Genomic DNA, 24395 nt, shown 5'->3' with positions numbered 1-24395 from the left:
ATGTCTCAAGCTTAATGTTAGCTGAGGCCCATAGAAAAATGTTTTCTAGAGTGGTAGTATTATTTCCAGGGGGAATATAGATGACCATAACACAAATACTTTTATAGTTATTCAGTTTGAGAATTCCTATGACTAGTTGCTGAACTAAGGAATAGGGTTTTGGTAAGGAGAGATATCCAGTAGGCTAGTATAGATTAAGGCTACTCCTCCTCCTTTTTTATTTTGGCAGTCACATCTGAGTGCTTGAAAGCCAGGGGGGTAAAATCTCAGAGTCAGTAACGTGGGGTTGTAGCCATGTCTCTGAGACTGCTACTATATCTGGTGTAGTATGATTTAGCCAAGCATGAAAGAGTGCTATTTTGTTTTTTACGCTCTGGGTGTTCATGGTAATTAGCTTGAGGTATTTGTGGTTGGTAGTATTTGGATAGATAGGGGGAGAGTGATTGCTATTCGTCTTTGGTCCAGGGTTGGGGTGAATGTCTCCTGCTAGGACAAGCCAGTTAGAGGAAGAGAGAAGCATTATCTTTGATTTGCAACTTATCATTTGTGGGAAGAAAAACATCACTTTTGGTGTAAGATGCTTTGTTGAGTAGGCTACACGTTTTAGCTTAAAATAGTGAAGTGGGTTAGGTTGTACTATTGAGGGGGATATGTTGTGAAAGTGGGATGTGATGAGGTTGGAATGGGGGAGAGTAGTAGACGTAGGGGAGGAAAAGAAGGGGGGGTAATTTGAAAGTGGAATAGGAGGTGGCATTGAAGACAGTTGTTAGGAGAAGAATGCTTATAGAAGAGATAAGAAGTGTATGTGGAAGCGGAGGAGTCATTGTTAACTAGGGTAGAGTAAGTTAGGAGGAGGCAGCAGGATGATAGTTGAGTAAGTGAAAAGGGAATAGGAGTATAGTTGAGAGTACAGGAAGGAGAAGGATACAGATGGGGAGGAATTAGTTAATTGATGAATGCTGGGAGAAGGAGGAGTAGAGATAGGATTAGCTTAGGGGAAGGGGAGGAGATATAGGGTTAGAATAAATGTGAGTGTACTGGGGTGGGTGGGATTTGGGGGTAGGGTACAGAAGTGCAGCAGGGCAGACCTAAAGGACAGACACAGCAGTTGCATAGATGTTAGTAAAGAAAACAGAGAGGCTGTAGGATGAATACGGACTGGGATATGAGTGAAGAAGAAGAGGAGAGTGACAGACTAAGGGTTATAATTCTACAGGCGGAAAATAGTGAGAGAAAGTGTTAGAGACAGGTAAAGACTGCCATCTAGTGGTCAAGAACTGACATAGCACACAGTGGTGACCACAGGAGAAGGCTGGAGGTAATAAGAAAATCAGAAAGGCTTGAAGAAAAAAATTGCTACAAAAAGACTAGGATAACGTGGGTGGTTCAGAGTAGAAGAAAGCAAAATAGAGGGGGGGTATGGCTGCTGGCTATTCTGGTAGGTTTACACTACAGACCTAGCAAGTTAGTCAACAATATCATATGCATGTTGAGGGAGGTAGAACCTCATTTGACATACTTTAGTTATCTTGGAGTACAGTTCAAGGAATACTTTGGTTTCCCAGGATGGAGTAGGACAAACAGGGTATGGTAGTTGAATGTTGCTTGTCTTGGATGTCCAGTGGGGCATGACCAGTAGCAGAAAAGATTAGGTAAAAGTAGTGAGAACAGTTTCTTTACTTATCTTGGAGTACAATTCAAGAAATACTTTGGTTTCCCAGGACAAACAGGGTATGGTAGTTGAATGTTGGTCTTGGATGTCCAGCGGGGCACGACCAGTAGCAGAAAAGATTAGGTAAAAGTAGTGAGAACAGTTTCTTTAGTTATCTTGGAGTACAGTTCAAGGAATACTTTGGTTTCCTAAGATGGAGTAGGACAAACAGGGTATGTTAGTTAATGTTGTTGGTCTTGGATGTCCAGCGGGGCACGACCAGTAGCAGAAAAGATTAGGTAAACATAGTGAGAACAGAATGTAAATAGAAGATAAAAGCCAGGGATGCTCAGCAGCCACACGCTAGTAGGGGATCTAAAAATATACTTGCTAAGTTAAGTATGCTGTTTTTTCTCTTCAGTACTGGAGTGATTAGATAAGCCTTTTTTCTGAATGATAATTTACTTTGTGTTCTCCAGAAAAGACAGGTTTGTTTTATTTCTTCTACTGTTTTTGTTTCCACTGAATTCTACTTGCATTATTTCCAAATATTATATAAAACAAAGAAATTTCATTAATTGTAAAACATATACCCCTATCTTCACTACATCACCTAAACCTTTATTTTCCTCTTTATTTAAAGCCATCTCTCTCACATCTAGACACTCATTTATGCAAATTATTACTTTTATCCAAATTGTTTTTTTTTTTGTAGTTATTATAATGTCATCTACATATGTTAACAGAACTGGAATTCTTAACCATTCAGGTGTCATATACGCCACCTCCTTCAGTTTGTAATTTATTTCACATTCATAACTAATGCAAAGAGTGTACAGCTCACTGGACATCCCTATCTTACACCAATCTTCATATGTACCTCTTGGCTTAACCAACCATTTACAAGTATTTTTACTTTACTATTACTATACGCCGACATACATACATTTCCTTACTTTCTCATTATACTCTGATTACTACCAATAACATTTCATGTCCAATTGTGTCAAATGTCCTATTTTCTTCACTTAAATTATATTCTTTCATTACTACCAATAACATCTCATGTCCATTTGTGTTAAATGTTTTATTAAAGTCTCCTATCATGATTTTTGCTTTTTTCTTTCCTATTTATAATATCCATAATTTATCATTAATAATTCTTGACAATCTTTCCCCTGTATACTATACATACTATCTTTCATAATATTATCCACTTTAGTTTCAAATCAATGTATTATTTGCATAATCTTATAATCATCATTATACAATACTACTGGTCTCCATTTTTTTAATTGTCTTCTATCTTTCTTCTTCCATAAGAATTTAAGTATTTTACTACATAATTCTTTATACATAAAAAAATCTTCATTTTAACCATTCATTCAAAATCTTTAAAAATATATTTTTGTCAACCCCTTAAATTTTTACACATTTCATACCCTATTCTATCTGGTCCTGCAGCCAAATCCATATTTACATGTTTAACACTTCATCTAGCTCATTTAAAGAAATCTATTTTTTTTTACTTTCCAAGTTATTTTTTCACTACCTTTTTGTATATAAACATTTCCTGTATATACTGTACTACACTATTTATAATATTTTCCAGAGTTCTATTCCTCCTTTTACATTTTTTTTATTTCTCTCATTACTCTACCATCTTCCTTTACTAATCTGCTTAACTCAACACATTTTCTCTTTTTCCTTGAAAAAAAATATATATTGTATTTGTTTTTATTTCTTTCAGACTATATTGACAATTCTTTTTCTTTGTAAAAATACTTTCTATCATTATGTGCTAAAACGTCTAATGCATCACGTTATTTTATGTTTTCTTTTCCTACTTTTCTCACATCATGTTGCCACTGTAAAACATTTTTATATTTTCCTTAATCACCCATCATTCAGACCCATTTTTTTACAAAATACTCCCATAATAATATATGATCTTTCAATTACTGCATTACTAATCTCTTTCCTTCTTCATTCCACGCCTTCTCATTCACCTTTTTATTCCTTTACCTATTTGCATATATTGCTTGTTTTCCTTTATTTCTAGACATATTGCAAGATGATCAGAAAATCCTGATTCAGCTACCTCACCTTCTCTTGAAACTAAACCTTTTTATAATATAAAATAATCTATTTCTATACATACCCCTTTTGTAAGTCCTTGAACTTTATCCCAAAGTTTTAACTTACCACATCTTATAACTTCCAACATTTGTCTTATATCAGTTCCTTTCTTTTTACACTTGCCTCTTAAATCACATATAAAATCTCCTGTTGTTATAATATTCACATTTATCACTAAATAGTCTAAAATCTGATGAAATACGCTTTTCCTTTCTTTACAATTAGCATAAGCATATGTTATAATTTATACACTTTTTCTTTCCATTTTCAATCTACAGTGGTTTACATTCCCAGTTTTGCTAAAGCTGCATCTAATATCTTTACTGCATTTCTGCCGGATATGGCTATTCCGGAATATCTCTCACTTCTCAAATTCCAGATTATCTTTCCTCCCCACAATATCTCTATATGTAATGCTTCAATGGTTAATACTCTTGTGTCTTCTAATATAATTAGATCTGCATCACATGTATTACACCACTCCAAAATTCTTATTCTTACTATATTTTAAATACCATTCACATTTACACAAAGCACTCTAAAATGTTTATTTTCTCCTTTTCCTTAGACTTCTGGTTTCATAAAGGCTCAATTTCTTAATAGGCCATTCTACGACTAGACAATGTCCTTCACAGAGATAAGAATCAAACACAGTACCTTGTGTCTGAGTCAAACATCTTAACCATTATACCAGCCTCCAGTCATTAGTTGCATTTATTCTTTTTCATACATTTCCTTTCTTTGTTTGCGTATGTTCTTATACCTTTAAATTTTCTTTGCGTTTACCCTTTCACCAAAACAATTTTTATTCTTTTACTACCTCCCAATTTATCAGAACCTTCTCCTATGTCCTCTATTTTTTCATGTAATTTTTCTTCTATTTCTACTACTTCTAAAATGTCTTCTCTGTTCATTTTCTTCCGATTCTTTTTCTTTACTTTGTTTCATTTTTACAATCCATCCATGAATGGATAACTTTGTAATATTTACTTATTTATTTATTTGTTTTTATTTCAGTTTGATTACCGGGGAAGTCCACTGGGCCAGAATGTGCCCATTTTCAGTGGAGGCCCAGGGAGAAAAGCTCCATAAGCAACACGATTACAAAAGGTTACATAATGCAAAGGCAAAATACATATATGAATTCATACAATCAGGTACAGTAAGTGAATAAATTGTCATTATAAATGTAATGAAGACAAAAGTTTGCAGGTATTTACATTCCGATTAATAAGTTTCAACTGTCTGAAAAATAAGCATCAGAGGTAGGGATCTATAACATTTAGGGATTTATAACATTTAATTTCACATGTTTTGCATCATATCCAATTTCCCCACAAATATATTTAGTTACTTATCAAATGTCCTTTCCCACACACAAAAAAAAGACTTTGGTTGTCACCAGTATTTCACATCCCTATTGCCCTCCACATTTATCGTGCTTGGTAATATGTACAATTTTTTTCTCTATTCTTAATACAATATTACAATCCCAGCCATCAGTCCATAAATCCTTTTCTGACAAACTTTTTGCAATGTCCAGTACTTCTTTATATTGTTTGTGTGTCTTTCGGCTTTTCCCGGTTAGGGGTCGCCACAGCGGAACTCTGGTCCGCTAATGATTGGCAGTTGATTTTTACGTACCGGCTTGCCAGGCTTGACACATAACCTTCAACGAAGGTATGCCCATTCACACATCTCCATGCAGAAGACACTCTAGCTGAGAATCGAACTGGACAGCAGCTTACTGTGAGCCGACAACGCTACCGCAGCACCACCACCGCGGGTATCCCAGTACTTCTTTATATAACATTTTAAAATGTCCTTTCAAAGTCTTTCTACCTCTGTTCAAAACAGTATGTGAATTTTCTTGCTTCCCCATTAAATGATTTTATCACAAAGATTCCATGGGTCATATTCTTTTTTTTCACATTCTCAGAAAGTTTTCCATTGAAAAAGTAGTTTTAAATATAATGTCAGAAATTGTCTATTAATAAGAATAAATGCTCTTAACTCACATGTTTTTATACCCAAAGGAGCTATTAAATTGTCCCACACTTGATACTTGTGCATTTCGTCTTCTTTACTTTGAATCTTTACCACGTACTTCCATTTTTCATTTTCCTCTGCCTTTTCTGCTACTCCACTTTTGCCTTTTTTCTTTTTCTCTGCAGATGTTTTCTTTTCTATCTCACCATTCTTCAGGATTGTCTCTGCATCCTCCTTTTGTATTTTCCTTAACGATCCCTAGGAAACAGTGGAGGGTTGTGTTTGTACATTTCATTATTAGCTGATTCATCAACAATGAACAGATTTCTATGAAACATTTCCTCAGAATCCTGCACACATTCTCTGGTCTCGACATTTGCTTTCTCCTCCATTTCTTTCACCACTCCATCATCGCCTACTCTCTCCATCTGCCTCCCTGTTTCTCTGGGCCACCTCTGCTCCTAGAACAGAAACAGGAAGTGTTCCTCCAAAATTGGTTCTATTCACAACAATGACAAGTATGGGGAAGTTCCCCAATGCCCTGGCCAAATTTCCCGAGTGGTATATATACTGTTGAAGAGAGGACACGAGCCTAGTGGGACTAACCCGATCAACAAAAGTCTAAATAAATAACATTTTGTACAATGTTGTTCTTTCAGTTACATGCCTGGTCTTACTGCAATATCCAAAGATTCAGAGTACAGCAGCACAACCACGGTGAAAACTGCGTGTCATCTGCTTAAACACTGAAACATATAGCTAAAGCAGGTCTCCACAGCAGACATAGTGCCATACCTTTTGACAGTGCTAAGCCCAAGGAGTATGACACTTAGGGATAGCACTGCATCCAAGGTTTTCCTTGTTAGCTGTCATGGCTGGGTGCCATTCATAAAGATTTCAGTTTTTTGTGCCATGACAACACAGATCTCATCTGCATACAACACTAAGCAAGAGATCCACTACCACTGTTATTTCCAGTAGGGGATCCTTGCATTTTCAGTGTGTGCATGACTCACAATTAATTAGGTTGTCATGCAGTGTTGCTCTGCAGTATACCAGCACTGCTGACATCAGCTATACAGCATTTGTATTTGTTTATAAACATGTATATGCAATTTCCACTGCAGGATCACTACAGTGTTGATCATAAATGTTCTGAAGCACACATCAGCATCTCAAAAACACTAGGCATGCCTGTATTTTTGATGTGGCAGTCCACAGTAGGACTGCCACAAATATTCACCTATCTTATACAGCCTCTAGCAGAACATGGATTCCGTCCTACACTGTAGCCTTAAGGGGAGCATGGCTATAAAAAGACTGTGCTGCTGACTCGCTGTATTTTTTGGTGCACAGGAAGGGGCAAACAGGGCTAGTTTATAGGTTCATGGGCTCATAGAAGTTTACTAGGCTAACGGATCTAGAGCCCTTACAAGCCTAGCCATACTTATCCTGAGTTGTCCCAATTGTCGGTGGTTAAATGAGTAAAGATCGGAGAGTTATGGGTCTACGGCAGTTAATGATGACTTCCTCTGTCCAGGAGGGACATGGCCACCACCCTAAGAGCGAATCTAAGGTCACCTATCCATTGATCTAGGTTGCTTTAGAAGAGGGTCAGGGAAGTGCTCTGTTTCACATGAACTGGAAGCTTGTTCCAGAAAAGTGGCAATCTCTGGGAGAGGCATCTCTCTCTCCAGCATGACCTGTTCATGCCAGAGGCTAGGTTAAGATCCCTGGAGCTCGAGTGACTCTCATGCAGTTTGACTTGCTAATGTGTAGCATTTCCATCAGGGCCTGGTCAGAGACCGCCCTGTAAGTCAGACACAGGTTACCCCTTAGAAACCTGTAGGAGACGGAATACAGTGACAACGCTTTCAGTCTTTCTCCATAAGACCGGTTTTGTGCAACTTAAAATTTCTGGGTGAGAAACCTCTGTAGTCTCTCCAACTGTTGCAAGTGTCTGGTGAGGTACATCCAAAAGGGAGCATTGTACTCAATTACTGGTCTGATGAGGGCCAAGTATAATGGAATTATAACATCCTTAGATCTAGATGTGATGCCTTTATTTATAAGATGTGCTCATAGAAGAACGTCCTTACTACACTGGCTACGTGATGGTCAAAGTTCACGTCGCTATCAACCTGAGTACCCAGATCATGTACTACTGGGTCTAACTTAGGGGGAGTGCTGTCTATAATATAACTAGCAGGGATGTTAGCTTTCCAAAATGGAATAATGCAACTTTTGCATTTATCTTTAACATGTGGCTTTGGCACAAATCATTTGTCTGTGTTAACCCAGTCTTGCAGTATATTAACATTGTTGGGGGACTCTGTGATTGCTCCCAATTTGCAATTGTCAGTGAACTTGGACAACCTCAGGCTGTCCAAGTTTTCCTGGACTTCTGAGAAATAAATTCAGAACAGTAAGGGGCTCAGCACAGAACCCTGTGGTATGTCACTGGTGACTGGTCTTTTGCTAGAGGTGAATTCACCCACTATGACAGCATGTATCCTGTCGTCCACCCAGTCGGCTACCCAACTGGTAATGTAGGGGTTAATTCCCACCTGAGAGAGTTTCTCTATAATACCAAAGTGGGGGACTGTGTTAAATGCCTTGGACAGGTCAAGATAGGCAGTATGCTCTCTTTCTCTCATCCAGGGCCATGGTGACTTTCGCAAAAAAGTCAATCATGTTCAACAAAATACTATTAAGGAAGCCTAAAGGAGCCCTTATATCGTAGGCCTAAACAAGTAAAAGTACAGAAAACAAAAGTTTAAAAAAAACTACTAAAACAGTATAAGATCTCTCTCACTAAATAGCTGAGAAGGTTATTTGCAAATCTTGCAGAGTATACTCTGCAATGCACTTGTTTGTGAGTTGTGGTGGATGTTATGGCACCTATTGCACACATCTGGACTCCTCCAGGTATATAGCATTGTAGAATGATACTCCTGAGAATTTCAGCATGTTTAAATGCAAAAGGCTTTGGGGTGGGTGTGTGTGTGTTTTCTTTTTTTTTAAACTATACATAACCCCCTATCCAGATGCATACATCATTTGTGAATCCAAGCCACTGTAACCAAGCAGTTAGTTACTTAGATTATAGCATTCAAGTCATGCATGAATACATATTTTTACCTTGTGAATTTTAGAAACAGAAAAATAAATTACATTTTTAATGACTAAAACTTACAGACAGAAATGATTATGATTAAAATACAAAGATATACAGCACCATCCCAAAGAAATGCACACACAATCGCAGACACATGCGCGCACACCATTAGGAATGGAAGACATGCTCAGTCATTAGTTAATTTTCTGGGAAATTAATGTAGTTTACATTTGATTTCTAAAACTGATTAAAACCACGTGACTTGTGTGCTCATACAGTCTTGTATAGATGTTGTGTGTAAACAATGCTATGAAACAAAGCAGACTATTAAATTTACAAATTCAGTAAAATACTTCAGAGAATAACCCTTATATCTTTTCCTTCAAATGCAGGGGCTAATGTTGTCCTTTTCATTCATCCTCACAAATGGGTCTAGGGTCGAACCTTGGGATCTGACGTGGCCGCATCTACCAGACTGTGAATCCAAACCTTGAACTCCTCCCTTTACCCATAACGCCCCATTCCATCCTTAACTCCTCAGATCTCATTTGTCACCATGGAGATAGTACGCGTGAACCGAACTCTAGCAGTAAGCTAGTCATTTTTGGGTGTTAGGTTGAACAAGGAGAAAATTACAGTCAGCTGTCTGTCGGGTGCCAGGATTCGCCACATAACACATGCACTCAAGTCACTCCACAACAAGTACAAATACAATTGTGTCATTGTCCATGCTGGAGTGAATGATTTGAGACATACCTCCCTGGACTACATGAAAAGAGACATGGAAGAGCTCTCGGATCATGTAGCCCACACAGGTATGACCCTAGCCTGAGTAGCATCCTGCCTTCCGCCAGAATGATACTACAGCATAAGGGAAAAATGACTGACTTCAACAATTGGCCAAGCTTCTGGTGTCATTCAAAGGGGATCCAGTATCTGTCTGCCTGGGACAACATGATCGACAAACCACGATGCTTTGCCAAAGATGGTCTGCACCTGTCACCCCTGGGATTCAGGTTACTGGCTAAGCTCTTGCCTACAGTATAGTGCCTTTTTTTTAGGCAAAGCTCAAAGTACAAAACCACCACCGTAACAGGTACAAGCTTGCAAAATCTGAAGGTAATGCTACTCAATGCTAGAAATCTAAATCTCAAAATGCACTCCCTCGAGGCACTCCTAAAAATGGAGAACATCGACATCTGTGCAGTAACTGAGACCTGGTTCAAGGCTCCAGGGAGCACCCCTGCAATACCAGGCTACAACTCTTACCACACTTTTCGGTCACCAAATCAGGACTGGAAACACTAAAGGTGGAGGAGTGTCCATATTCACCAAGGATATTCACACCACCAGGCTAGTTGTCCAACACAATGAATCTGAAATTCTCCAGGTGCAACTAACACTAGGTAAGACTGCAATCCAAATTGTAGCTTGCTGCAGATCCCCCACCATGCCTCAAGATTCTCACTACACCTTTCTAAACATACTGGAAAATATTAAGATACAACCACACACCCTAACACTGGGTGATTTCAACTACCCTGCCATTAACTGGGAAAACTACTTGTGTACCAACACTTTTGCCCAACGGTTCTTGGAATTCATAAATTCCAATGCCCTAAATCAACTAATCCTTAGTCCCACCAGGGGCTCCAATATCTTAGACCTGTTCATTACCAACATGGGAAATCCATGTTCCACACCTATGGTCACCCCCTCGTTGGTCAGGTCTAACCATAAGTTAATCACCCTTGACATCCACATCCCACTCCCACACCCCAGTAAGAAAGCCACCGTAAAAAACTTCTCCAAAGCCAACTTCATGCTACTCAAGTCAGAAGTGACAAACTTCATGACACCCATGCAGACGGGAACTGAAAGTTCGACTGCTGAATCCTACACTAAGGCAATGTATGAGCACATCCACTCACGCATGAATTGTGCCATCCCCAACAAAACCAAGACGTTCTCCTCCAAAAAAAAGGAAGCCAATCTGGTGGTCCCTTGCCATAAACAAACTTTACAACAAAAGGAAGAAACTGTTGTAGAAAAGAGCCCAGAATGCAAAAAACTCCCTTACCAGCCTCAGTAAAAAGCTGAGATCCCTCAAAATCCTCCAAAGCTAGTTACGAAAATAAAATTGCCACAGATTCCAAAGATAACCACAAGGCATTCTATATCTATGTCAAGAATCGAAATGGTAATGCTCAGATCTGCTCTGAGCTACAACAGAATGGCATTAAATATACTGATCCCAAGGATATTGCCAATATCCTGCCAGACTGATTCAGTGCAAACTTCACCCCCCTCTCACCCCCTAAAGGGCCCATCTCAATACAGAAAGACTGCCAAATTCCAGTAATAACGGCCACACAGGTAAAAAATGCAATCTACAACACTAAGAATACAGCATCCATGGGGCAAGACGACATCCCAGTATGTGTACTACATGAACTACAAAATGAACTGGCACCTCACCTAAGTGTCATGTTTAATCATAGCCTCACCTCAGGCTTCATGCCAAATGAGTGGCGCACAGCTACAGTTATCCTACTCCACAAGGGGGATCCACCTTGGATCCCGGAAGCTAATGTCCCATCAGTCTGACGAGCCTGATCTGCAAAGCCATGGAATACATTATCATGGTACTTATAAACAAAAACACTGGCAACCTTCAAACAATGGACCCCACCCAGTTTGGTTTCATAAAGGGCCAATCTTGTCTCCTCAACCTGACTGACTTCTTCGAATCAGTCTCCAGAGCCGTGGATGAGGGTAAGGCGGTCCACACAGCCTATCTGGACCTCGCCAAGGCCTTGGACACCATCCCCCACTCTGGAATTACAGATAAACTTACTAAGATGAGCATTAATCCCTACGTCACTCAATCTGTTGCCAACTGGCTTACTGACAGAACCCACACTGCAAAAGTAGCCGACTCCAAATACAACTCCAGACAAGTGACAAGCGGAGTACCTCAGGGTTCAATCTTGGGAATTGCTCTTGTTTGGCATCTACTTCTCTGAAGTACAGGCCAGCACTAAGGGACTCTGGCTAACAAAGTTCCCAGATGACGGAAAACTGGGAGCCATTATTGAATCCCCAAATGATGTGGATATTCTACAAAAGGGCCTTACAGAAACAGATGCTTGGTGTCACAGCCATGGGCTCAAGCTCAATGCCAAGAAATGTATAGTTATCCCCTATGGGAAAAACCATGTACCCATGAATTACCACATAAGTGGCAGTACATTAAACACCGAAAGTGTGATAAAGGACTTAGGGACACAGGTGGATAGTGGTCTCACCTTCAATAACCACACAGTCACAACAGTCAGGAAATCCTATGTGGCACATCTCATCACTAATGGCTTTTCATCCAGAAAAAAGGAGGTCATTGTCCCACTGTACTCATCCCTCATTAGACACATTATAGAGTACAATGCCCCATTTGGTATGTACCTCACAAGACATTCTGCAACAACTGGAAAGGCCACAGAAATACCTCACTAAACGAATCAGAGGCCTAAAGCAGATGCCCTATGCTGATCGTCTAAAAAACTCCAGCTATAGTCTGTCGCATATCGCCTACTCAGTGGCGATCTCTGCTTAAAATACAAAGCCATGTCAAACCCAGTGCTGTTGGACATGCTACACAAAGAAAACCCAACCTCTCAGACCCACACGCTCCAGGGATCTAAACCTGGTCATCACAATGAACAAAACATGCTGGAGGGATAAGGTTCCTGATCCAGAGACTCCCCATACTCTGGAATAGACTGCCCATACATATTAAGCTGAGCGCCTCTTTGGCCCTCTTCAAAAGGAACTTTGACGATTGGATGGGAGATAGTAAATTCACCCCGGGGATCACGTCAGTCGCCCTCTGCTAGACAGGGAACCACAGAAGTACATATTCTGGGAAGAAATAGCCAGGGAATTGTTATGGCTAGGCTTGTGTAGGCCCTAGGGCTGATAGTCTAGTAGCAACCTATGAACCTATGGAGAAAAACTGATTCTGAAAGGACTTCTACCAGCTGATTCTGGTGCTCAAGCCTTTTCTAAAGTTTCGCAGCCAACCTCAGAGTCTAGGAAAAGGCCTGTTCTAAGATCTCGGAGGGCTTCTTCGGGACCAAATGAGAAGATGAAGAAGCACTCAGATCAGACACCTTTGGATCCAACTAACCCAATGCATGCTATTAGCTCTTCAGCTCCATCTACCTCCCTCTTTGATCCTAAACCCATGGATCCTACCTGTGAAGGTTGCGCTCCTGAATTTGTTCAGAAGCCAGTCTCTCCAGTCCTGACATCACAGTTATTCGTGACTCTGAAAAAGCAGTCCAGCCCCCGTCCACTTTGTCCAGATCTTCGAGGAGTTTGACAGAGACAGACATTGATAGGATGATGTGGAGATTCCCTAGGACTCAGATCCAGATGGGGGTTCTTCCTGCTCCATCCCCTCTCGTATCCATGAGAACATTTGCCCATCCAGATCTGTAACACTGACCAGTCCTGCTCAGATACCTTCAGATCAGAGAGGTTGGCACCAGGTCCAATGGGCTTAGTTCAGCTCCTACCTTGCTGGATCCTTCCCTTCCCCCTCAGTGTCTCAACCCTGGACAGCTCAGGTCTGATTCTCTCAAGAGGGCTCGGATCTGGGGTTGGCCCCGAACTTCCTTCTTCAGTTGCTTCGGCTCTGGGGGAGGGGGATTTCTCCCGGTTCATCAGCCTTCCAGGTAGTAGAAAGGGTTTTCTGTTTTGCATAGGAACCATCCCTTCTAGTCTCAGATCCTATTCCCTGCCCCTCATCAGGTCCGACCTCTGAGCCCATCATCTCTGCTTTTCAGGGTCAGCCAGCTCAGGAAAGCCTCCCCACAAGTTCCCCAGAGAGACTCCCCTTTCTTCTGACACCTCTCCTGAACACCCCACGGAAGAGGTTCTTTGTAAGAAAATGTGCAAATGAAGCACATAGTCTCCTCTATGGAGTCTCACAGAAGACAACAATTTTGATGAGGAAGAAGGATCTCCCCCAATTGCCAACTGATGGTGACTCCTTTGGGGACATCTTGGAAATCCTCAGAGGGGTGGCTGGTCTTCCCAAGTTCCTTCTTCTGAAGGATGGGTGTTCTTGAAGGCTTTCAGGGGTGACTCCCTCCAGCAGATGAGCTTATTGATCTAGTTTCCCGATGGGCTTGGAAGGAACCATACACTATCGAGCCCATCCCAAAGTGCCCAGATGAATTCTTAGTTCCTCCTTCAGACAAACTTCACTGGAGCAAGGGAGTCCAAGTTGATGCCATAATTGTGGGAGCAGTCACTAAGGAGGAGCTAGACAAGCAAAGCTCCTCTGTCCATCCACTGAACAGGAAGTCCAGAGTGATAGACAGATTAGGAAAGTGCATTTCACTTCAGCCACATTCGCCCTGAGGTTGTTAAATTACCTGGCACATTTTACTTGCTTACAGAGAGATTTGATCAAGTAGCTTTCAGTCTCTCTTGCTGAAACCACTGGTGGCAGAAGATCTTAAGATGGTTTCTCCACAACTGGCTACTCTTTCATCTGTTGCCAATTCATCGACGAGGCTAATCTCCCATACAGCACAGGGTAATGCACAAGCAGCTTGTTCAGGTATAACCATTAGGAGATATGCCTGGATGAGGCTATGCGACTTTGCAGAACCCTTCAAGGTGTCTTTTCTTAATGCCCCCTTTGACGGCTCCTCCTTGTTCAGCCATCGGTGAAGGATACATCTACCTGCACCAAGAAGGAAGGAAAGACTTTGTCTGCTGTTAGAATCAAGTTTTCTACCTCGCAACATTCTTTTTCTATGCATCAGCAAGGTGATAAGAAAATGTGGTTTCAGAAATCTCAGGGACCTTTCCAGGACTAGTGCGGGGATACTTCCTCCACAGGCAGAAGAGGAGGTTTCAATGGCAGGCATCACCCCAGAGACAGAAGAGTCCTCAAAACCAGGGCTTCAGAGACAACTTTTATGACGGGCCCTATCAGTGCCCTGAAGCGCTGCCAGACTGGCCACCACTGGTGGCATTCAGAGATCGTGTTCCCCTGCACATGGATGCCTGGACAAATCTCACAAACAAAGCATGGGTGCTACATATAATATCCAGAGGTTACTACATACTCATTTCCCATTCCACTTCCTGTCCCCAAAGAAGGAAACTCCGTGACATTCCACCCAGTCAGAGGGAGTACATAGCTCAAGAGATTCAAAAGCTGCTTAAAAGAGAGAGTCATTCATGAGGTCCCACCCAAATAGGATTTGAAACTTACTCCCGATTATTTTTAGTGCAAAGAAAACAGGGGACAGACTAATTCTAGATCTAAGCAATATGAATCAGTATGTAAAGTCAAACTTCCGAATGATTACAGGTCAGTCCATCCTGCCTCTTCTGTGCAAGGATGACAGGATGTGCTCTATAGATCTCCAGGATCCATACTATCACATCAAAATAGACAGGCACTCCAGGAGACACCTGCACTTTCGTCTGGGAGCCAATCACTACTGATTCACAGCACTGCCCTTTGGGCTCACCACAGCCCCCCAGTGCGTTCAACAAATGCATGGCAGCTCACTTGAGACTCCAAGGATTCCAGGTGTTTCCCTATTTCGACTACTGGCTCCTCACCACCCCAGCCAGGCTTCAACTTCTACAAGCCAGGGATTACTTGCTTCAGATCTCCAAATCTCTAGGCATTACAATAAACCTTGCCAACTCAAAGCGGACTCCTGTACAGATGGTGGAATTCATAAGAACTCAACTGGATTCTATGACTCAGGTGGCATCATTACCTCTTCACTGCATTACAACATTGAGAAATCAGGTGCTGCACTTACTGTCTTGTCTGTCCCCTCCAGCATAACTAGTCTTACAAGTTTTTGGGTCAATGTCAACTGCCATTCTTTTAGTCCCTCTAGCAAGACTCCTTATGTGAATTACTGGCGGTTCAGTGGCCCATTCTTTACCAGCCTCTATCATTTTCCATAAAACTCACTCCAATTTGCAAATGTCATGTTCGCTGGTGGATCTAAGCAACCTCTTTCTGGGCAGGCTGTTCTTTCTTCTTCCTCCATTAGCCACAGTGACCACAGATGCTTCCCAACTGGGGTGGGGGGCATTTCACGGGAAAGAGTCTTCAAGGGGGACCATGGGCCTTGGACCATAAGTTGCATATCAGTGTTTTAGAGATGAAAGCATTCCTCCTAATGTTGCAAGCCTTTCAGGGCTTTCTCCTTGTAGGGACTACTGCAATCCATACGGACAATGTCAGTAGTTTGGTACATCAACAAACAAGGATTAATCTGCTCCTACCTGTTGTACAGAGAGACCATGAGGGTCTGAGAATGGTCAATCTTTTCAGACCACTTTCTTATTGCAATGCACATACCAGGGAAAACCAACACACTTGCAGACAGACTCAGCAGGTCCATCTTGATTCCACACGAGCGGTCTCTCAAACAGTAGCAAATATGATTTTCAGCCACTGCGGCCAGCCTTGTTGCGACCTTTTTGTCTCACCCCTCAACAAGTGCAGCAAGTACTTCACTCTGATCTCACCCCTCCAGGGGAGTACCAAGGGATACTCTGATTCACAATTGGCCCACAGGTCTCCTGTATGCTTACCCCTTTTTCTGCAAATCCCAAAGTTTTTACAGAAAGGAAGCAGGTTGAAGAGCTCAGTCATCTACATTGCCCCCTTCAGGTCTTGACAGGTATAGTTTCCCTTTCCTCTTATCTCACTTGAAATATCTTCCATGGATACTGGGGCCAACTCAAGATCTCATATCTCATCCATCAGAAAGTCAACATTTCAATATCCACACCCTCAAACTGACCACATGATTTCTCCACTTCCAGTGATGGTAAGACTGTTCAGGCTTACTTCCCCAATTTATGACATTATTTTGGCTTCTCTGAAGGCCTCCATCAAGAAAATCTACAGGAACAAATGGAAACGACTATCTATTTTGATGTTCAATCAGAATATTAATCCTTTTTCCCACCTACTTCTGCCAGTCTTCTTTTCCTCACTAATCTTTTTAAGGAAGGAGCTAGTTTTTCTAGTTGGCATCCATACCAAACTTCTATGCTAGAAATGAATCAGTATCTCTTGCATCTTCTAGATTACGCAAGGCTTTCATAAAGGGAATCTTCCACCTCAGACCTCCGATAAAGGATCCCTCCCCTACTTGGATATGACGGTGGTTCTTTAAGGTTTAACTCAGAAACCCTTTGAACTGGCGGATAAGTGTGATATGAAATTTCTTTCTTGGAAAATAATACTTTAATAGCCATAACTTCAGCAAAAAGAATCTCCATAAGGATAGGGCGTCTCTTCGAACAAATCCTTCCTTTCTGCCTAAAGTGGCTACTGAGACTAATATTAACCAGTCCATTCAATTACTAATATTCTTCCCCAACTTTATTAATGGAGGCAAACATATGCTGCATCTGCTTGATGTTCACAGGGAATTATGTTTTTATCTTCAAAGAACGAAACAGTACAGGAAGTCTGATCAGCTTTTTGTGTCCTTTTCCTCTAATTGCTTGGGTCAACGGGTTTCCAAATTTACTCTAGCCAAATGGATCACTGATTTATTCCCAAAAAGGTCTGGAGTTGCCTCATTCTCCTGCAGTTCACGCCACTAGATCTACAGCTACTTCCTCTGCCTTTTCCTCAAGAACTTCCACTGACGATATCGGCACTGCAGCCACCCAGTCATAGATCATACCTTTGTTATGCACTGCAAATTAGATATTGTTTCTAGAAGCAGAGCTTTCTTTGGTTCGACAGTGCTCTGGGATTTCCTTCCTTGAGGGCCTCCCAAGAGTTACATAGCTGGGGACTCTGACCCATTTGTGAGGAAGAATGAAAAAAGACATCAGATTGTTACATACTTACCATAACTTGGCAAATGTGTTGTCCATTTTCTTTCTTCCTCACCTTCCCGCCCAGCTATCTCCAGCCCTGTCACCCCTAGAAAGATCTTTGGATGATATAGAACTTTCATCTTCCTGGTTTGAGCCTCAGTCTTTCCTTGTGTCTGTTCTAGCTTTATGGTTCTGTAGGGGTTAAGTCACCAAACTCAATCTGAGGAGTTGGGGATGGAAGGGGGCATTATGGGTAGAGGGAGGTGCTCAAGGTTTGGATCCAAAGTCTGGTAGATGTGGCCGAGTCAGATCCAGTGGTCGGATTCTAGACTCATTTGTGAGGAAGAATGAAAATGGACATCACAGATGCCAAGTTATAGTAAGTACATAACTTCTAATTTTGGTAACATACTTGCTTCTGACATCGCTGAAAGCAAAGGGTAGCTGCTTTCAGAACCTACGTCAAGTAATAACACAACTCTTAAAATTTGTTAAATAATGAATATTTATTTGTCTATTGCATATAAATGACATATGGCCTCTATTATCAGCTGTTAACTGTGTGCACTCTGATACATAGAAATTAAACAATCATACTTGTATGCACCACAAACATGAATAAGAGAAAAAAAATCTCAAAAATAAAAATTATACAGATACCAACAATGTTTTACATAGCTGTACATCCTTACACCTTAAGATTGGTACGATCATGGTATTTCTGGTATGGGTCATTAATAAACCAGTTTCGCCGCTTCCAAAATGAAGTCGTCATCTTGTCTAGAAGTCTGCTCTGCGTCTTGTTACAGAAGACATGCTCTCTTAAACGCCTCTTCCGAGCAGCACTCTTTTTCCAGAGTTTCTTCTTATAGCCGGCCTAAGGATATATCAACAGAAGTCTGTTTTAGAAAACCTCAGCATTGAAGCGTTGGTCCCAACACAAAGATAGGCAAGTACTTCCCCATTGGCCTTAAAACACTACTGGACTGAAGAAATGACTGCATAAATTTTCCTTTAATATTTATCACTTAATTTTGTCTCTTTGTCAAAGTTGTGTATTATAACATTGGTAAATAACAGTTACAACTAAAACTAGCCAAGTGAGAAATGGACACGAACAGCTAAATCATAATCATAGCAGTAATATTCTCCAGGGGATTTTCACATCATCTCTTTTAAAAGTAATGCCAAATCTGACACCTGAACCAGTTAGACAACTACTAGATTTTTTGTGTCTGCTGTTCACTAACATTTATTTTGCAGGCACAAAGCATGAAAATGTTTTCACTGCGGCCATAAATATTGAAAGTTACTTCCTTGTATGTTCAGTCAATATAACAGTAAATGATTGAACACAACTGCTGCTGTAGGAATTCAAAAAAATAAGATGCACCTGGAAGCAGACACCAGTTCCCACAGCCTGATCTTTTTCAGCCCTTGTACATCCCTAGGAAAACATGGATGCTATCAAACTGTAGCCTTTAAGGGAGCATGACTATAAAAAAGAAACAGTGTGTTACCTACCTTCACTGTTAATTTTCTGGTGCCTAGAATGCAGCAAACAGGGATAGCATATCAAGAAATACTATCGCGGAAGGCTAAAAGAGTCCTTAACTCCTACACCTACCCAAGTGAAAGTACAACAGGTAAAAGTAAAGTTGAAAAAAACTACAAAGAATCATAAAATAGCTTAAAAACAGTACAAAATAATGCTCCCTAAAAGTCTTGGGAGGATAATTCCACCCCCACCCCCCAAAAAAAACAAAAAAAAACATGGGATTGTATTTTATTGTAGTAGGTGGCTTGTAAAGGGTGGAAAGCTAAATACATACAGGGATCATAGCACCAATAACCCAAAACAATTGCAGGACCAGTAGATGAAGGGAAGAAATCTGTCCTTCAGCAATTAGTATTCTATTGAAAACTGGGAAACGGGTTAAATATGGCTAGGTTTCTAAGGGCTCTTGGGCCATTAGCCTAGTAATTTCCTATGAACCTATAAGTTACTAGGACCACACAAACACAACAATACTGCACTAATCATTAGACATTACTGTTGCAGGAATTTATACAATGCTCAAAGACTACAATGCAACACACCCCTTCAGCTTCCAAACTCTATGGGCGATCTATAGCAGAAGGGATTAAAAAAGTTCTGCTATACCACTAGACCACACATCCAACTTGTATTTGTAATGTCTGAAAAAAGTAATAATGTATATGCAAGTGAAAAAGTAACAATGTATATGCAAGTAGCAACTTTTTTTGAAAGAAGGCTGTGGTGATGGCTTCTGACCTGGAATGAGCCATAACTCCCCTTTCAAAAACAAATTTGTTAGTCATTCACTTAAAAAGCCTTTCTGGTTAAGGAGCATCTCTGTTTGCCTTTAATAAACAGCAAAACTAGCTGATCAGACTGCCACACTGCAGTACTGGAGGTGCCTGTTCACTTGCATACTATGCCAAGTCCTGAGAGGCAACTGAATATAGATTAAAGAAACTCAAAAAAAAAAAAAAAAAAAAAAAACAACTTAGTGTACTGCTTACTTTCTGAAGCAAGAGTTAGTAATAAAACTTGGAAGATGAGCATAACCTCCTGATTATATACAATGCCATATTGTACTTTTTCATTGCAAAAAGTATGTTGTTTTTGATCTTTATTCTGTTGATAAAGATGGCCGCCTGAAAATTTTCTTGCAGCTAAAAACTAATACCACCACATCCTGAAAAACCAAATCCACAAATGCCTCACTACCTAATTAAATGTATAGGCTACTGTATTTTCATGCTAAATGCATCAATAATAGTTTCTTACTTCCTAGAAGGACAAGCTATCAGGCCATACAAGTGAAACACCTTGCATTGAAAATTAACATGTCATGATAATGATGCAGGGAAACCACAAGCTGCTATTGTAGATAGCAATTTTTTTTTTATTAGTAGAATGCTTTACACGTGTATATATCTTACTGTCCAACACCCACCAAGACAAAGTGAGGAGACAAGCTAGATAGAAAAAAAAACCATTACAATCTTTTTTTTTGAACCACTCACAATTTTAATATTAAAAGAGAATAAATGGAAATGAATTCAACTGTAAAAGTACATTTGTGTGCCGCATCTGCTTATATTTCCAGTATATCCAACTACAGTTTCTCAAATTTTTTTGAAACAGTTCACAAAGGGGATCATTCACTTGATGTCTTCAGTACAGCCTGTAGCTCCTGTATGGTACCTTAAGTGAAAAACTAATCGTGTTTCCTTTTGAGTCTATTTCTATAAATATTTTCCTCCTGTCTTTATTGGAAAAGTGGTTTCTTTCTTACAGTCACCTTAGCCAGAAGGATTTCTGAACTGGTAGACTGTGAGACATTTACAATTTTCCTCCAAACCTCTCACGCTCAGTGTATTTCTCACTTTCTGAAGAATTTATCTGTCAAGGGGAATACCATGATCAAAAAGATGTTTTTTCCCAGGGTGAGGCTCTTCCACTGCACACTTTGGTTGGGCTGACCTCTGATTTTCTCAAATGTGTGAAACTCAAGGCATAATTTACGGTAGTGGAGGAATGCATTCATGCACCTTCCTGAACAGCATGTCAACGAGTTGTTTTTGAGAGGCTGAACTCTGCCACAAATACTGTAGCTGAAGCAGAAAAAATATCTTTGCTCCCCATCAAGCTAAAGACTGTCCCCTCTCCCAAGGAGAGGCAAGAAAGGCAAAAAGGACAGTTGTGTACAGTTACCATAAATGTAGATGTTTGAGTGTATTCACTGTTGCAGTCCTAACAAATGGGTTATCTGGCTCCCGGTAGCCCCCAGTAGGCCAGAATACCAAAGGTAAGTAAAAATGCCGTTGGTTGTAAAGGACGTCAGGGCGTCCGATACAAAAGGAGGCAGCCAACGTCACTTCCACAGTCTTTCTTGCCATAACAGTCAGCAGCCCCCAGAAAATAAGGCTTAAATCCAAAACCAATTTGACAAATAACAAATTACGCCTGTACCTCAGGAAAAAAGAATAGGAGAGACCACAAAAAGGGGAAGGAGGGAGGGAAACCAGGACTGCAACAGTGAATACACTCTAACATCTACATTTATGGTAAGTGTACACAACTGTAGTATGTTCATCGTGTTTCACTGTTGCAGTCCTAACAAATGGGTTGATTACCAAAGTCTACAGAAAAAAAGGGGGGAGGAACCAACAGCATCAATGGTTGGGGACAATGCCCTGCAACACCGCAGTGGCAAACCCTGCCCTAGCTCTTGAAAAAACAGAGGCAAATTATAATGCTTTGTGAAAGTGTGAACAGAAGACCATGTGGCAGCCTCCAAAATGTCTTTAGTAGGGACACCCCTTAGAAAGGCTGCCGAAGTGGAAGCTGCTCTAGTAGAGTGGGTCCTAACCCCCTGAGGCAGAGCTTTGCCGTGAAAGAAATAACAAAAAGTAATACAATGTGCAATCCATTTAGAAATGGTCTGTTTAGAAATAGCCTTGCCCTGGGCTCCAGGGGCAAAACTGACCAATAACTGTGCTGATTTCTGAAGGTCCTTAGTCCTGTCCAGGTAAAACCTGAGCTGTCTGTGCACATCAAGAGAATGTAGGATCCTTTCACCTCTATTGCGAGGATTAGAAAAGAAGGTAGGAAGGTGTACGGACTGATTAAGAGTCAGGCTGGAAACCACCTTAGGCATAAAGGAGGGGTTAGTCCTCAGAGACACTATCTGCATGGAAAATAAGAAAAGGCTCCACAGCCATCAAAGCTTGCAGCTCCGAAACCCTCCTTGCTGAAGTTATAGCCAAGAGGAAGGCGGACGTCCAAGAGAGAAACTTTAAATCTGTAGAGGCAGCTGGCTCAAAAGGAGGAAGAGTGAGTTTCTTCAGAACAAAATTAAGATCCCAGGTTGGGGTAGTTGCTCTTCTGGGAGGTTTTAAATTGCAAGCACCTCTGAGAAACATTTTCATCGGGGGATGAGAGAAAATGGGCTGATCAAGAGAACAATCAGCAGAGATGGCTGAGGCATGGATCTTGACAGAGGAAAAAAAAAAAAAGACTACCCTGAAGCAAATCAGCCAGGTATTCCAGGATCAGAGGAAGGGTAGGTTGAGAAGCAGACTCCCCTCTAGCCTGCATCCATTAAGAGAACCTTTCCCATTTGCCAGCATAGGATTTCCTAGTGCTAGGTCTCCTGGCCTCCCTCGGCACGTCAACCACCTGTTGGGAAAGGGAGGAAGAAAGGGAAAGAGTCATAAATGAGCCATGCTGCCAAATGGACAGACTTATGATGAGGATGTAGAATGCTTCCACTTTCCTGAACCAAAAGATCTGACTTCAGAGGAAGATGCCAAGGAGGAAGATAGGAGAGACTGCGAAAAAATGGATACCAATGATGTCTGGGCCAGTCCGGAGCTTTGAAAATAGTCCTTGGACGTTCATCCCTGATATTCACTAATATTCTGGAAAGAAGAGGAAGAGGAGGGAAGGCGTACACTGATAGCAACATCCAAGGGAAGGACAGAGCATCCGCTTTCCAGGCTCTGCTGTGCTGCTGTCTGGTGCAAAAGAGAGGTAGCCGATGGTTGTCTGGGGAGGAGAAAAGATCCACCTGAGGAGTGCCCGAATGTTGAATGATGCTGTGAAGGACTGCTCTCTTCAGCTGCCACTCATGAGGATCCAGGGTTTGCCTGCTCAACTGGTCTGCCAAAACATTAAGCCTTCCTGGAAGAAACTGAGCTAGGAAATGCAGGTCCAGGGATGCTGTCATGGACCAAAGATTCATGCTTTGCCTGCGCAGGGAGTAAGAGCGAGTCGCTCCCTGCTTGTTGATTTACCACATGACCGTAGTGTTGCCTGTCCTGACAAGCTGGGTCCCTGGAGAAAGAAGATGCTTGAAAGCCAGTAAGGTCTGCTGAACTGCAATCAACTCTCTTAGATTTATGTGCAGGTGCATCTGCAGGGCATTCCAACATCCCTGTATGCATCTGCCATCCAGGTGTGCTCCCCTGGCGTAGTCCGATGCGTCTGTAGTCAGAAATTGAGTGACAAGAGGTGTCCAAAAAGGCATGCCTTTGTTTTGTAGACAGGCTGTTGCCCACCATAGAAACTCCACCTGCAGAAATGGAAGCAGAGGAATCATCATATCCAGGTCCTCTGAGTGTTGACACCAAATGTTCTTGAGGTACCACTGCAACTTCCTCATATGCAGTCTTGCATATGGAATCATGAGAATACAAAATGCCATGAATCCCAGAGCTTGCAGGTACTTCCTTGCTGGGACAGGCTTGCCAAGTCCTTGAAGTAAACTAAAAGAGTTGTCTGCTTTCTCCTGGGTGAGATGCATCATCTGGGCGTCTGTGTTCAGACTCACTCCCAGGAATGTTATCTCCTTGGATGGTACCATTTTCGATTTTTCCACACAGTGTGTAACCCAGGGAAGAGAGAAGAGTCTTTATGAATTCCAAATCCTTTAATAGTTGTTCCTGAGAACTTGCTTGAATTAGACAGTCGTCCAAGTATGGGTAAATCTGAATTTTCTTCTGCCTGCAAAAAGCAATGACTGGGGCCAGGCACTTTGTAAAGACTCTGGGAGCAGTAGGTAAGCCAAAAGG

The 24395-nt window shown here is 41.3% G+C and overlaps 1 protein-coding gene and 1 non-coding gene across 2 annotated transcripts in view; one reads left to right on the top strand and one right to left on the bottom strand.

The window, feature by feature from the left end:
- Positions 1-24395, bottom strand: part of MRPL35 (mitochondrial ribosomal protein L35) — a 410427-nt gene that overhangs the window by 75760 nt on the left and 310272 nt on the right. Inside the window, exon 4 of the mRNA XM_044062332.1 lies at positions 18482-18666. Within this exon, the coding sequence (XP_043918267.1) occupies positions 18482-18666 (185 nt within the window). The remainder of the gene's footprint in view (positions 1-18481; positions 18667-24395) is intronic.
- LOC122795112 lies at positions 21215-21377 on the top strand. The gene has a single exon (XR_006363740.1). It is a non-coding gene; the product is annotated as a U1 spliceosomal RNA (small nuclear RNA).

Source organism: Protopterus annectens, chromosome 2.part1 (assembly GCF_019279795.1).
Source record: "Protopterus annectens isolate FY-2018-M chromosome 2.part1, PAN1.0, whole genome shotgun sequence".
NCBI classification, from domain to species: domain Eukaryota; kingdom Metazoa; phylum Chordata; order Ceratodontiformes; family Protopteridae; genus Protopterus; species Protopterus annectens.
Note: the sequence above shows the minus strand (reverse complement) of the source record. Positions and strands in the feature narration are given on the sequence as shown.